We start from the raw sequence: 15952 nt of genomic DNA, 5'->3' as shown, positions 1-15952 counted from the left end.
GAACCCTCTTGCACTGTTGGTGGGAATGTAAATTGATACAGCCACTATGGAGAACAGTATGGAGGTTCCTTAAAAAACTAAAAACAGAATTACCATATGACCCAGCAATCCCACTACTGGGCATATACCCAGAGAAAACCATAATTCAAAAAGACACATGCACCCCAATGTTCACTGCAACACTATTTACAATAGCCAGGTCAAGGAAACAACCTAAATGCCCATCAACGGATGGATAAAGAAGATGTGGTATATATATACAATGGAGTATTACTCAGCCATAAAAAGGAACGAAATTTGTAGAGACGTGGATGGATCTAGAGACTGTCATACAGAGTGAAGTAAGTCAAAAAGAGAAAAACAAATATCATATATTAACGCATATATGTGGAGCCTAGAAAAATGGTACAGACGAACCGGTTTGCAGGGAAGAAAGAGAGACACAGATGTGGAGAACAAACGTATGGACACCAAGGGGGGAAAGTGGCGGAGGGGTGTGGTGTAGTGTGACGAACTGGGAGATTAGGATTGACATATATACACTAATATGTATAAAATGGATAACTAATAAGAACCTACTGTATAAAAAAATTCAAAAAATATTTTATAATAAACTATAATGGAAAAAAATCTGAAAAAGAATCTATAGCTATATCTGAATCACTTTGCTGTATACCAGATACACAACATTGTAAATCAACTATACTTCAATTTAAAAAAAATTTATGCAAGAGGTTAAAGTAACTGACTCTTTGTATGTCTAAAGAATTCAGAGATTATAAATAGGTTACAAGTTGACAGTAATTGTGTCTTTACAAAATTATACCACCTCCAACTTAGCATGATCAAATGGAATTACTTACTTTTCACTTAAAGTCAAATCCACCTCCCGACAAGCCTGATAAATTCTTCATGTAATCCCAGCCAACTTTTATGGGGGGGGGGGGGTTGGGGGTGTATATGTAGTTGTGTATACTGTATGTATATATATATTAATAAACTTATTATATACGTCACATACGATAAAATTCACAACTTTAAAGATACAACCCAATGGATTCTGACAACGGTATCATGATGCGGAAGGTGCCGCCACCCCAGAAGGTTCCCCGCAGGTGATCCCTGCTGTGCTCCCAGACTCACCGGCCTCAATCACTAGAGCATCAGCATTTCTAGGGCTTCAGGTAAACGAACCTGTTCCACAGGTGTTCCTTTGTGCCCCTAACTTCACTTAGCACAATGCTTTGAGACTCACGGATATTGAGTGTATCAGTATTTTGGTCCCCTTTATGGCTGAGCAGCATTTCACTGTGTGGATATTTCACGGTATTTCCCTGTGTGGACACCACGTGGGAGAAACGAGGCTGGCTCAAGTTCTGTGTGGACCGATGCTTTCACTTCTCTTGGGTAAACGCTCAGGAATAGGACCACCGGGCTTTACAGGCAGTGCAAGTTAGCACTGGAAGATACCACAGACCCGTTTCTGTGCTCACAGCGCCTGCACCACAGGGACCGGGGTGGGGGGTTCCATGAGGAACTCAAGGCCTGTGTCGCCCCGAGACCTGCCTCTCTCCTGAACCCACAGCTCACACTGTCCACAGGGCCCGTTTGCAGTTAACTATGTACTGCAACGCAACACACATTTAGTGGCCTATTACAGCCCCTAGTACAGAGAAGGCATTTGTAAAATCTGTGAATGAATAAACCTTATAAAGCCACCTCTTTTCCAGTATGCCTGCCTTTCCTGCTGAATCACAGGGTGGATTTTTTAAAAACAGGGTCAATCCTACTGGGGTTGAACCCACCGCACCAAACAGAGAACTCGGTAGGCACCCAACAGAGGACTGTTGGCTGAAACGACACTTATTCCTAAACAGCTCAGTGGGGCTGGGTGAAGGCAAGGGAATTACCAGGCCTGACCTTTTTCATAGATCTGCTGCTTGTCTTCCGGGGAAAGAGAGTTGACCTTTTGCTTCAGTTTTTCTGTTTCCAGCTGCATCTGTTTCTCGGAATACTTGTCGTCTGGTTTCATTGATAAAGTCAACTTATGCTGATTATTCTGCAACAAAAAAGCCAAATTAAAACAAGATTTTAACATGTCCAGCACCGAGACAGCCTCGAGCACGGTGCTCTCGGCCCTGCAGTTCTGTTTTCCCATTTCACAGTCACGACGACAGAACTCGCCCCAAAGGGCTGTGTGCGGAGAGCCTGTGAGCCACACGCAATCCTTGAGGTCCACACGCAATCCTCGAGGTCCACACGCAATCCTCGAGGTCCACATGCTCTGCAGGGACGACGTGCTCCACACAGGCCGGTGCTGTTACACGACCACTGTGGTTACTACGTCTTAACCACAAACGCGTTGACATTCAACGTTCCCTTTACACGTTGGTTGTACAAAGAAACTGCTTGCACTTTTTAATATTATAAATCTTTGGCTTTAGTCTAAATCGAAAATAACGTAGAATAAAGTAATTTAATTTTTATCTAGTCTTCATTATACTGTTAACTTCTCAAAGGCTGGAACTATATTCTGCACTCAGTATTTTATAAATTATGAGGACAAAACAGATGCTGCCCTAACGTGAAAATAAATGTTAGGTAACTTAATGTGCCCCTGATTTACGCAGCCTCTAGAAACACACGCACACAAAAGGCTCACCTGTGACACTACACAGAGTGGGAGAATTATAGCACGACAAGCACTTCATGTGAAATAACTCGTAACTCCAGAAGAGACTGCTGGCCGAATGGTCCCAAATGCTGGTGCACAGGAACGTGGCTCTCAGTCATGGCAGGATGGTGTCGTCCACCCACCCCCCGACCCCCGGGGCAAGGGAGGTAGATGACATTCTGTCCTATCAGTGACCATCCACTAAGGAACACACATCAAGCACAAAAGCCCACCAATCTGTGGAGACAAACAAGCGAGCACCAGAAGACACCTTGGTAAAAACCACCAGAATATTTACACATTTAGGCAACTCTTCTCGTATTCCATGTATCCTATTACCAAAACACGACAAAAACACGGGCAGATGTTTTGTTATACACATACCTACATGCATTCATATGTAAAAAAACATGCACATATTCATATAAAAACCAACCTGCCTAAGAATCTGGAAAATTGAATTTTTAAAGCTAATATGACCACTTACAATTTTAATTAGTAAGAAATTATGTCACCTGTCTGTTAGCAGAAAGGGACTTACACAGTGTAGATTATATTCCTAATGTTCCCTTCATTGTTAATAAAATTCAACTTCAAAACTACAGACATAAATCCTCCAAGTTTCTTACCTTAAAATACTGTTTTACTTTTTCTTGCAAAAACTTTGGATTTTCCTCCAGGCACTTCCGGAAACGAGCCACCTGACTCCCGAGCTTGAGGAGCTCCACAGGGTCCCCATCGTGATTCCAGCAGGAAGCTATGTACTGCAACGGGGGTCACGACATGCGGCACATTACCTGTGAACTCGGCGTCGGCTCAGCCAACATCCAAGCCTGTCTTTTCATTAAGACTCAGTTTCCATATTTAAAAATACTACAGATGACTGTTCATGACAAAAATTAAGTCATTCTTTGGCTAGAAGAAGGAAAACTAAACTCATTTTATGTGAGTTTTTTCCCTAACAAATTAAAAAGCACAGGTTCAAAAATTACTTTTTGGAAAATATAATTACTAATAGTTATCATAAATCCCTATCCGTTTAAAGCACTCTGCATAAATCTATTAAAAAATAAGACATCGAAAAGCTAATGAAGCTAATAAAAAGACAACAAGCAATGTATTATTAAAATTAAATTAACAGTAATTTTATATCCGATCCAAAACACCACAACTTTCAAGGTTCAAATGAAAGGTGCTGTGAATAACAATCTATATTTTCGAGAACCACTAATTATAAAGGTAACAAAAAAAGAGAAATGAGGTGTTTGAGCAATACACACAGACGTCAGGGCAAGTCCAAAGCTGACAGACTGGTGCTTCATCTGTATCTCAATTTTATGAAGTAACGCTTCGATTCGATCATCTTCAAATCCTTTCCTACAGAAACACCAAGAACTCAGATGTTGAGAAGAAATCCATGTTTCTGAACAAGGCAGCTCCCATGAAGGAGCGTGTGTTCTGTGACATAAAGTGCCCCCTGCACTAAGGAGAGGGGACTCCAGCCCAGCCCCACAGACACCGCACATACTCGATGATGTCATCCAGCGTCCTATCCACGAGGTCCCGGACTGTCTGAATGTCCTTCTCTGCGATACCCTGCAGGCCCACGCTGAAGTAGGCCTCCCGTGTGCAACCATTGTACCTGGGATACAAAAGCAGGTAATGCGTTAGAATCTGTACAGCCTCCATCACTCGTTTATAAGATGCTTTACTGAGATCAAACCCTCTACAGGACACAGGCAAGGACTCCCCCATGAGAAAGCCAGTAAAGCAGCGTCCTCGGGTATTTGCTGCTCAGATACAACTGGTCACATTTACATTCATGTCCTTTTAACATTTCTAAAAATCACAATTTAAATTTTAGATTTAAGGCAAAATAAATCTGGAGAGTTTTACAAAATCTTAAGATTTCAAAGAATATTTAATGGCCTGATTTTTAAAACAGGCAGCAGTATGCCATTCTGAGATCTTGGAAGAGCTACCTTGTTGGGTTTTGTTTGTTTGTTTGTTTTGCCAAATGTCCCCTGCAGGGGACACAAACAGCCTGTCCTGGAACCATAGCTGGGGCGGGAAGAGGGCCGTCCTGTGACTATGGGATGTGGAGCATCTACACCCTTGACCCCCCCCCCATGAGCTGCCAGTTGTGACAACCTAAAATGTGTCCAGACATTGTGAAATGTCAAAATTGCCCCTAATCGTGGACTAATGATCTGATCTGGTAATAAAACGTACCCAACGTCAGGGGAAAAGTCTGTGCCGAGTCCAGATTCAATGAGGGCTTTGTAGAAGGGGGAGTTGGGGCCACTGATCAAGAGTGAAGACAGAAGGTTCAGCGTGAAGGCTTCAAATGTGTCAGTGATGCTTCATTTATAAAAACGGGAGGGGGGGGAAAAGGGAAACGGTTGGCCCTTATAAATGTTTTCAAAATTACTAAAATCACTACTAAATTGACACTTATTTCCCCCCAAAACTGAAGTTCTACTAGAAATTCTTGCATTTCAACCTCTATTTTAACAGTTACATGGATAAAGAGAGTATTTTTTGATTTTCAAAGCTCTCATATGCTGGGATTCTGGGGCTCCCAAACCCTGAGGCTAACAGAGCTGCACATCGCATGCTAGCACACGACAGGGTGCCCAGCACTCTGACGCGCACTGTTTCAGTATAACCGCACCGCCCACACGCAGATGAGAGACACACAGGAAACGGGGCCATTTGGTCAGGCTGTGCAGCTGCAGAGGGCAGACACCGACAGCGCGGCAGGACCCCTTCCTGCCCACACGCCCTGCGGGCCCAGGCCTCTGGGATTATAGTCGTGTGAACAGTGTTCTTTCAAGGCCACAGTTCACAGTGCTCTTATCACGCACAGAGGCATCCCTGACCCCAACACTAAACCCAAACCATCCCAGACGTTGTTACAAACACCCCACACCTACCACTGCTGGACTCCCGATTTCTTACCGCCCACTCACTTACGCCCAAGTGGAGCGTCCTCTGCCCCCGACCTCCCAGGTACCCCGTCCCCACTGGCTCGGCAGCGTGAGCTCTACGCACACTCACTCTGGCAGGAGGAAGCTGACGCTGATGGTCGTCTGCTCTGAGGAGCCCGCGGCCAGCGAGTCCGGGGCACACGTGACCTGGAACTCCCTCTGGAAGAGGACAGAGCGTGTGTGAAGGGGTTCAAACAAGCACAGGGTACCTGATGTATAAAACAGTCCACGGGATACCTTTCACTAGATTAACTTTCCTCCCAAACAACTGCTCTTCCAGCTTGAGAAGCTGTTACGTACAGGGCACAGCCCACGGCATCTGAAAACCCTATTAACACATGCCCGCGCCTCCATGTCACGTATCTGACAGGCCTGGTGACACTGATGACTCTGGACCTGGCACTTACAGGCTTATCCCAAGGCTTCTGGGCTGGCACTGCGGTACGTGGCTTGATTCTCTGAAATTTACTCAGTGCTTCTTCATGAATTTGTTTCAGATGCTGTTCTAGCGGAAAATTACCGTAAGTGAAGAACCTGAAATTTTGAGAGAATACCTTAGCCTATTTTAGGTTAAAAGATTAGAAATCAACACAGACGGCTTAGTATGAACTGGAGGGTGTGCAGGACATGACAGCCGATAACACGCCACTTTCCACGCTGAAGTGAACTTCACACAGGAACACCTTTTTTCACTTAATTTAACCACAAACACCAAAGAGGCTTTTGCTCTTTTTACAAGATGTGGTTCAAACAAAACACAAATTGTACAAAAAGGATTAATTAAATGTAGTCTGGCAAAAATTGCTCTTCATTTTGAATCTACTATAAAGGTGTTTCAAAAACCAAATAAGTTGCACATTAAAATACTTAAGACCTTAGCTACAGTAACACAATAATCCACCTAAGACTACCAAACAAAATTTAATTCACAAACTTCAAACTTAGGCTACAAGTTTCAGGTCACACATGTTTTTAAGACAACATATTATTCATCGGGGATAAAGACAATGACAGACTTCATCTTTGTAACAGAATGCTGTATGAGCTACGATTAAGGGCTAGGGAAGTAGCATCCTCAAGATCCCGTCACATCTCCCATTCAGAATTTAGAATGTGATGATCCAGTGGCAACAAGTACCCCTGGTGCCGTCCAAACACAGTCTCTATATGCCCATCTGCATTTAGCTCCAGAACTCCCTGGAGAAAAGGCCAGCTACGGATTGGGAGCAGGCTGAGACTAGATTTGGGGCTGGGGCAGAAACCAATGAAGTTACTGAAGACTAAAGACCTTCAGAAAGACACGATGACTGTCAAGGAGCTTCCTTAGGCCGCAGTGGGGCAAATTTGAGCATTAAAAAAATTTATTTTAATTTCCCTTGATCACACCTTAAACATACACATATAAAAAAACGTTTCCATGAGGTTGGAATGATATTTTAAAAAATGAAATAATTCAAACAAGACTAAAAAAAGTCCTTTCTGTCGTCATTGGAGGAGTGCCAGCCCCCAAAACTGGACAGTCAAGGGAAACCTCACTCCCACTGCCCACCCCCCCCCCTTTCCCGGGAGAACCATACTTCAGGGTAAACTCTTCTTTACAGAAACCCAGCCAATAAATATAGAAGAAATTACAGAATTCTTTAGAAAATTTGCAAACCCTATCACAGGAAATGCTCCAGGCAACAATTATCACTTAACATAAGAGCCGCTCCCAGGCTGTGAGGAGCTTGACTATTCTCGGGGCCAGCACGCCAATCCAGCAGCCGGCCTGGGTCCGCAGGGGGAGCGGGGCTTTCAGTGGGGGGAGGTGGCCATCACCATCCTACCAGCCCTGGCATTCCCGCTGGGTGCAGCAGGCACGCAGGCATCACCTACGAGGGTGCAGGCAGTCTCTGGACCCACTTCCAGCTCTCAGGAAACACAGGAGCACATCCGCCGATACCAGAGAAGCGGCGAAGACACCCCAGGAGGCGAGAAAGTCAAGAGGGGGCCTGGCCTAATGTCTTCAACTAGTCCATGAGAATGAGGAGGGGGCACTGTTCCACTAGAAAGCGTGCTTAGGAGACACGGCGGGGAAAGGCAGTTTGTGGGCCTCATCTGATCAAACATTTTGGAGACAACTGGAAAATCAATTTGGGCTGAGGTATAGGTGGTTCTAATCAATTATTTTTTATTTTGTTAAACGTGAAAATGGTATTATCTTACGTAAAAGAACATCCTCGAACATATCTATGTGTATCTATGTGTACCTACGCACACGTCCAAAGGACGAAGCTACGCTCTAAGTGTACGGAGTTCGTCGTTCTACTCTCTACACTCTCCTGGATGCTTTAGACTTTTCATAATTTAAATTTAAACATTTCACACTTAAAATAATCTTGCAAGTATGACTTTACACGAACGCTTAATGTATTTGCAAACACGGCTATTAGCGTTTTATTATTAACGATATCTAACACAAGCAATCTATCAGGAAGTAAATCTCTGAGGTTTAATGATGCAGCCGCCACTTCGGGGGCACCTCTCCAGGGACCGTGTCAGCCTGCGAGGAGGACCTGCCAGCCTCCCCTGTCACCCCCTCAGCACAAAGCTGAGCCGCAGAGGAGGTGGGCGGGCAGGCTGGACCCTCACTGTGCTGGGAGTGTGAGAGTTACTGCTGCAGACCCGAAGGAGTGTCTAAACGCACACAATTGTTACGCAAACCTTTCCAAGCCGAACTGGAGAGAAGCATGACAGTGCAAGGAAAGCAAACACCTGGCACTGAGCTTCACAAGGCAGAGTCACCTGGCGTTGCTGGGGTGGTAGTGTGTGGCGTGGAACTGTCTGAGCTGCTCCCACGTGAGGTCTGGGATGCACAAGGGGTCCCCTCCGGAGACCACTGAGTACGTGTGGTCGGGAAGCAGGCGGCTCTGAACGTGCTGCGAGAATATCCTCTCGTTATCTGTCTTAAGTAAAAGTACACGTGTACGTGAAGACCAACGCAGGCACTGTTCATGTAATTCAACAAATCAGCCACGTCCTGGGAGCACACCCACCAACATCCCGCAAGGACAACTGTTCTCGTGGTACATGAGGACACCCACTGATGCATCTTTCAGCCATGAAGTGATGTTAATTAAGGTGTGTACAATGTTTTTTCAGGCATGGTGCTACCGCACACTTTTAAACCCTACAGTAAAGTGTACACATAACTTTTACACGCACCGGAGCCAAAAAAATCCCTGTGACCCGCTTTACTGAGACATTCACTTTATGCAGTAGTCTTTACTGAAATCTTGATTTGTAATTAGATCTGTAAACCCCACCGTATACTCGGGCAAGAGAGTGGAAAAGACAAGGTCTCGGGACCATCAGGAACGCGGTCTTCACCTGGCTGAGCCCCTGCAGGTCACAGGGCACTGTGGCTTCCACACCACAGCTGGGAACTGCTGCCCAGCTCGCGGTCCTGCGGCCCTGCTCTCGGCACTGCGCCCGCTAATTCCAGTTCTCACAGTGAGAAAACGTGACATGGCAGGACGCCAACTAGCTACCAAGCCTATTTGTACTTCAACACTTTATACAGTAAGATAATTTAACCCAACATGAAAAAGGAAAACACTCACAAACGCTCCCTTCATTTCGTTAAAGACGACTCCTTTAAAGACCAAGGGCGTCTGGGGGTCACTGGGATCCTCATGTTCTAGTCGCCATCCTTCCTGACTAAAGAGTAACAAACAATTACATGGGGACGGTCACTCTATCACTAAGGTAAAGATCAATTAACCAATCACAACATACCAGAAATCCAGTTCCCGCAAGCAGGGAAAGAAGGCTGCGTCCAAATACACGGATAGGAGGTTCTGGAAGTCCTTGGGGTTTTGTGTGGAAAATGGGTACAGGGTGTAATCACTAGCTGGACACAATGAAGAGGGAGATTTTAAATACAGCGGTTCCCGCAGGACTCCTCCACCTCAGCCCCGTCTCAGCCTCACGGCAGGCCTGACCTGGCAGGGGCACAGAGGCAGCAGCGCCCACTCCGGGTGGCAGGTCTGGCACCGGGGTCACCCACGGGCCCAGAGGACGGCCCGGCCTGCAGAGCGCCCACTGCGTGTGCCCAGCCGCCCCCGTCGCCGGCCCATCACTGCCTGGCTTCCTGCAGTCACCACCCAGACACCAGCACGATCACCGCTAACCTAAGCTCCAGAGGCCGAGCTTTATAACACTACTCCCCAAAGAAAATGGCTGTCACCTTTTCCAGAAAAAACTCAGACACATTTCTCCTAAAACTCCAGGTTTTATAATCAACCACAATTTGGCTTTCCCAAATGATTACGCTTCTAACGTCCTCCAGACAGGGAATGGGAAATCTACCCCAGTCTCCTGAGTGCCAAGACCCCACCCCCTCCCGCCATCTCAGAAACTGCGGGAAGGCAGGGCTGTGTCCCCAGACCGCGCCTCACCCGTGAAGGCGTTCATGAACGTAGACAGCGACCTGTTCAGCATCTTGAAGAAGGGGTCCCGGCAGGGGTACCTCTGAGAGCCGCACAGGACCGTGTGCTCCAGGACGTGCGGGGCGCCGCTGCTGTCCGCGGGGGCGGTGCGGAACTGCACGCTGCGGGGACAGGTCCACAGCCAGTGAGCCACCGCCTGGCCGTGGGGAGCGGAGGAGGGAAACTCCTCGACTCTCCCGGTTAAACTGTTGAAGGTGCGGTAGATGCTCCAAGCAGAGCATCCAGGCCGTGCCCTCAGGATGCAGCACACACCTGAACAGGTTGTTTCTGTCCTCTCTGGCCAGGTGCAAGTGCTGTGCCCCCGTGCTGTCATGGCTGAGTTTCACGGCGGTCAGCGTCAGCTCAGGAACAGACGTTACCTGAACCAACGAGGAAAACAGGAACAATTCAACTCGGCTGGAAAGGCGTCCGGGACGGTGACAGTGCATCCACGGCTGCGGGACCAGCTCCTCTGCCGGACGCCAAGGCAGTACTGGCAGGAACCACCATGTCCAGAGTCCACAGACCAGGCAGGCAGGACCCGGGGCTGAGGACAAGGCACACCCACACCTTCTCTCCTCAATGCTCACTGTTGCCTAGGGATTTCCTGACTGCGCCACAGGTAACGCTGGGAAGCAAGCGTTCCCACCCCATCAGGGTGATGAGGCAGTTTGCTAAGACCACAGAGCCTGGATTGAGACCCCTTCTGTCACACCAGGCTGCCCCAAAGGAGATCAGGCTTTCGTCTGGAATGTCTGTGGTGTCTCTCGCACACTTCATCTCCGGGGACGCTCAGAACAGCCCCGCCGGGAGGTAAACACGGGGATGGACCTGAGCCTGGGGCACCTGAAGGATGTTCTTGGGACTAAACTTTGCTTCTACTGGTTTATGAGTTCCTGGCGGTGAGCTGGGGCTATCGCCAGTTACATGTTCCTAGTGGGAGGGTCCACGAGGGTACAGATCACTCCCCACAGAGGCAAACCCATTCTCACCCCTGGTGGAGGTTGTGTGTGCGTGCGTGCTTCTGTAACTTCCACTGTCCTTGGTACTAAAGCAACTGTGTCAAGGCCCCTCTCCTTCAACCGCAGTACCGCGTCATCGTAACCACCACACAGCCATGAGACTGACCTGTCTTCGCTGACAACTTACTGGCAGGGCAGAGATTAGAACTCGGGTGTCCTGAGCCTGCTCTGGGGGCCCTGCCACAAAAGCTATGTGCTTCAAGTGTTCTACTGATGCCCACGTAAGTTATACCCATGAAATCATTTATGTCTCGAAATCACTTATACCTCAGAGCTCACAACTGTACTTTGTAAGATGTGATCAATGAATTTAAAACCAGTCTGCCTCTTAAACAGCTTTCACAGTAACTGTTTCTAAAAAGCATGATAGCTTATCATAAACTAAGTTTCTACAAAACTTGAAACATAAAGGAAAAGAATCAGCCTCTGAACAAGGTATTATTAACCACAACTGTATTAGAAATCCCAAGTCCCCTGAGAAGTCTTTAGGGGCCTCACAATGCTCTCGCCCACAGCCATGAACCCCTCTAAGTGGCTCAAAGCTCCTGGACCCTGCCTTGAACACTACCTGCCCCTGCGCTGGGCCCGCTCCCGTTGCCTGGAGACAGATGGCGGCTCTCCTTTCCTGCTCCACAAACCCGTCCCCACCCAGCGCCCAGCAGCCCCCTCTCCTGCGTCTTCCTCTTGCTCTCTGCACCTCAGCATGCTGTTCCTTGTCCTGCACCTGCACACGTGTCCTTCTGACTGTGAGCGGCCTGCCTTTGTTTTCATTAGAGTGTCAAGCACAGTGTGAAACCAGCAACCAGTCAATTATGTGATGTGCATTGTTTTCAATTATAGCATTAAAGAAAAAAACAATGTGAAAGTTTAAGCCAAACAAAGCAATAACCAAATAAAATCCATTTTTACATAAACTTAAGTACCTATAGGCCCACAATCTCTTTTCTATAATCCTGAAACCCAAATGGCTCAAAAACAGAAAGATTTTGCCTAAATAGATGTGGGGCCTGCAGTCTTCATTACCAGTCATGACTGATGCAGAAACAAAAACGCGTTCATTTACTTTCTGAACTCTGAAAAGATGTGAGGCGTCTAGGGGTTCAGGGAAGGGATTAGGGATCTGTACTCATTTAAGAGACAGAAAATCCCTTCATTTGCAAACTCTGCTCCTTTGAGCACCTGCTGTGAAACAGGAGGAAGCCAGGGCCTGGGGACACAGATGAAAACCCCTGTGGTCTCTGCTCTGGGACCTGACACAGGAAGAGCACACAGGGCCTACCTGGCTGACAGTGAAGCCGTGGATCTTCTCTCCGACCCGGTACCGCAGCAGCGCCCTCTCACAGGCCGTGGTGCTTGCCCACCTCCATGCTCCGAGGCTGGCGCTCCTATGTTTAAGGAAAATAATCAAAGTTACATGATTTGCAGGGAGACTGGCTAACATAATTCAGCAACATAATGAAAACACTGTCATGGGATAAAGAATTCAAAGAAAAATGAAAACCTGCATCTTCTAAACACATTCCAGGAAATTTCCATTAAAGTTCTTTCAGTTTTATCTCAACTCATGCAACGTCAATAAATAAATGTTGAAAACCTGTTATTTGTACGTGTCCATAAATAACTATAATACCATTATGACACCAATTTCCCTTGTGTAGAAAACAACTCATGTCAAAATCACAGTATCCCAATCAACTCAGTCTACAATAAAGTCCCATTACGTACCTTCCAAATGGGTGAAAACCAAGAAGTCTAGTATTACCAGGGACTCACACACAGCCACTGGGTGTGCACACTGAATGGAGACTGCGGAAGAGCACTGGCCTTATTCAGATTAGCAGTTCATTCCCCTGGATGTACGTGCCCTGGAGACCTGTGCTCATGCCCCGGTGCGTGCGCCCGTACACACACACACACACACGCATACACCATTCCCAAGAGCCCCAAACCCCAGTGGCCCAGATGTCCAGCAACAGAAAACACGTAAATTGTGGACTATTCGGTTGATAAACTTGGTCCTAAGAATGAACGGACTACAGTTACATGTATCAAAGACGTGGGCACATGATGCTAAAGCCAAAAAAACTACAAAAGACAGACACAATATTAGTCTAAACAGGTACTGTTCAATCAGGCAACGCTGTATCGTGGGAGTATAGATGGATGGTAAAAACACAAAGAAAAATAAGGAGGTTATTTCTGTAAACCAGAAGGGCGATTTCATTTAAGAGGGAGGAGAATTATGACGTATGATGGGTAAGGGGTAATCTTAAACTGGGTAATGGTGACACAGCTTATTTTTAAATAATTTTTCTCTCAACTGCATTATACGTTTTATGGTGTCTTCTACGTTAACGATGTATCCCAAAAACACTTCTTTTATGTAAGATGAGCACAGACTACACTGACTCATTCAATATCAGGCAATAGTATGGGGATGTTCTATAAACAACTAGCATCTCCCTCCCCGATTTAGCCTCTCTCAGAATTATGAGCTAGAGGATTTTAACCCAAAACACCAATAAGGGCAGCCCAACAACAGACATCCCCCTGCTCCCTCCCCTGGGCTAACAGCAGCTAAACTCCACCACAAACTCAACAAGATTCTGTGAATTAGCATGAAACTAAACAATTCATCTTTGTTTAAAAAGTTTAAAAAGTATTGTCCTATTTTACAAACTCAAAAGAAATGATTCTCATTCAGGGTTTGCAGCTAAACACACTCTTTTTCCATAAACCTTCTCATTAAACACAAAGCTCCACTCCCGGAGGCGCCACTCTCATCAAGGCCGCAGGTAAGTAAGCGCAGGTGCGGGGCCTGAGGCCTCCCTGCCCACAACTACACACAGGGAAATGGAGTTAACGCCTAATGAGACCCGTAACTATCGCCTAATTTTATTCTCGCATTAAAATCCACACCAAGGACAGTCTTCACCTCAAAAGCCCCGACAACCTGCACGCAGGGCCACCGCTCTGGGAGGCCCGGGGTGAGCGGGGTCACGCCAGGTCCTCGACGGTTATATCCCAGTCTTTCCTGGCTGCAGCACCCCAACCCTGGTAACTGCCATCCCGATGGCCTCTCGGAGCGGGAGGTCCCAGGCGAGGGGCCCCGGGGTGCACGAGCCACCAGACGAGAGGGCCGGGGGTGCGGGAAGCCCCAGCAGAAGAGCCCCGGGGTGCAAGAGCCCCCAGGCGGAGGGACCCCGGGAGCCCCAGAACAAGGAGCTGAGGTGCGGCACCCCAGACCAGAGAGAGACCCCGAGGCCTCCAGCACCCGCCCGCCCACCGGGCTCCCGGCGCCCTCGCCGCCCACCTTCCCTCCCCGCTTCACTTTCCCCTCCCCTTCCTCGCTCCCCACAAACTTCCCCCTTTCCTCCTCCCCGCCCCGCGACCCCCACTGTCTCTCACCGGCCGCTCAGCCTCCACAGCACGCCCCTGGTCCTCCACCCACTGCGCCACATGGCTTGTGACCGGCGCACCGCCGGCCGTGACCCCACTTAACCCGACGCACAGCGCGGGGCGGGACGAGCCGGCCGCCACCCTATTGGTCAGCGCGCAGGGCGACGGCCCCTCCAATAGGCTGGCGAGGAAGGGGGCGGGCCCCGCTGCGGCAGACGGGACTCGAGGGCGGGGAGGGCGAGGCGACGGAGGGGCGGGGCTGAGAGCCGCGGGCAAGCGGAGGGAGGGGTGGGGCCTGCGCAGGGGAGGGGCGGGCGTGTGCAGGGGAGGGGCGGACTTACGCTGAGCCAGGTGAATTGCGTGGTCCTCTGGCCACAGGTGGGCGCTGGTCTCCGGGATGGAGGTTGTGCGTACTCAGGCGTCCACTAGCAGGTCTCGGGCAGTGAAGTGAGAAGGGCGTCCAGCTTCAGGCTCCTGCCGGGTGCCCTAGCCCCGGGCTGTGTAGCTTCGTGGATAAGGTTCGAGGGCTGCATCACCTGCTTTCCAGGGCCACGATTCCATGATGTCATGCTCTTACTTATGAACGGTCCCAACCAGAATATCCCCAGCAAACCGCAGGGCAGCTCCCCACCGGCATTTCGTGCCTGGGGGGGAATACACACGTGGCCTTCTCGAACCTCAGGGATTGGCTCCAGGAGGGCAGAGCATGAGTGGGTGGGCCGGCAGGCGGCTGTGGGCTGTCAAGGGCATTTGGGATTAAACACACCTAGGCACGGTATGGGAGGGACTTGGAAGAATGCAGGACCCGAGTCTGACCTCAGTTTCTCAGAGCTTTTGTTTCCTCCATTCTCTAGACTCCCGCATCCCACCCATCCCCTCCCCCATCCCACGACTTCAAAGGGACTCATATCTCCCTGACCCTTCCTCCAGGCTCTAAAGGAAGAACGCTAAGTAGACAGGTGCAATTGATTTTTAACACGAAACGCTTTGACAGCAACGTAAAGGGTAATAAGGCAAGGAAAAGTAACCAAAGCCTACAAAAACCTCTCCACAATGCAGAGGATTCTGCAGTTAACCAGTTATTCAGAGGAGAATCCAGCTGAACCAGGACAAACAAGGGTAATGATGAGAAGGTAAGGACACAAACATACTCCGTGCAAATACCTTTCCTCTGATGAGAATTTGGGTGATAAATGTTAGACCCACAACATCTCTGTGATCTTGGGGGAGACAGTTGGGTGTTATTAACCCTGCTGTGATTGTGCAGGAAACTGAGGCACTGGAAGGTTCTAGAATTTTGATCTCTGAAGAATAAATGCTACATAAATCCAGCAATTGCCACTCAATAGAATGTTTCCACAGCATAAACCTCACTGATGGCTGACCTACACATACACA

The 15952-nt window shown here is 48.2% G+C and overlaps 1 protein-coding gene across 4 annotated transcripts in view; it reads right to left on the bottom strand.

The window, feature by feature from the left end:
• PITRM1 (pitrilysin metallopeptidase 1) overlaps positions 1-14663 on the bottom strand; it is a 31965-nt gene extending 17302 nt beyond the window's left edge. For 2 of the 4 annotated variants that reach the window (XR_009007743.1, XM_057544425.1), the window contains exons 1-14: positions 14564-14663; positions 12435-12540; positions 10407-10513; positions 10104-10255; positions 9442-9556; positions 9267-9363; positions 8449-8609; positions 6072-6198; positions 5735-5823; positions 4907-5035; positions 4203-4316; positions 3955-4051; positions 3304-3438; positions 1921-2059 (exon numbers count right to left, since the gene is read on the bottom strand). Coding sequence is in view for 3 of the 4 variants with exons in the window: in XM_057544425.1 (XP_057400408.1) it covers positions 1921-2059; positions 3304-3438; positions 3955-4051; positions 4203-4316; positions 4907-5035; positions 5735-5823; positions 6072-6198; positions 8449-8609; positions 9267-9363; positions 9442-9556; positions 10104-10255; positions 10407-10513; positions 12435-12540; positions 14564-14616 (1621 nt within the window). In the remaining variant the exon portion in view is untranslated. The remainder of the gene's footprint in view (positions 1-1920; positions 2060-3303; positions 3439-3954; positions 4052-4202; positions 4317-4906; positions 5036-5734; positions 5824-6071; positions 6199-8448; positions 8610-9266; positions 9364-9441; positions 9557-10103; positions 10256-10406; positions 10514-12434; positions 12541-14563) is intronic. The other 2 variants (XM_057544426.1, XM_057544427.1) reach the window with 2 other exon arrangements.
• Between the last annotated feature and the right edge of the window lie 1289 nt (positions 14664-15952).

Source organism: Balaenoptera acutorostrata, chromosome 3 (assembly GCF_949987535.1).
Source record: "Balaenoptera acutorostrata chromosome 3, mBalAcu1.1, whole genome shotgun sequence".
In the NCBI taxonomy this organism is placed as follows: domain Eukaryota; kingdom Metazoa; phylum Chordata; class Mammalia; order Artiodactyla; family Balaenopteridae; genus Balaenoptera; species Balaenoptera acutorostrata.
This window is presented reverse-complemented; position numbering and strand designations above follow the sequence as displayed.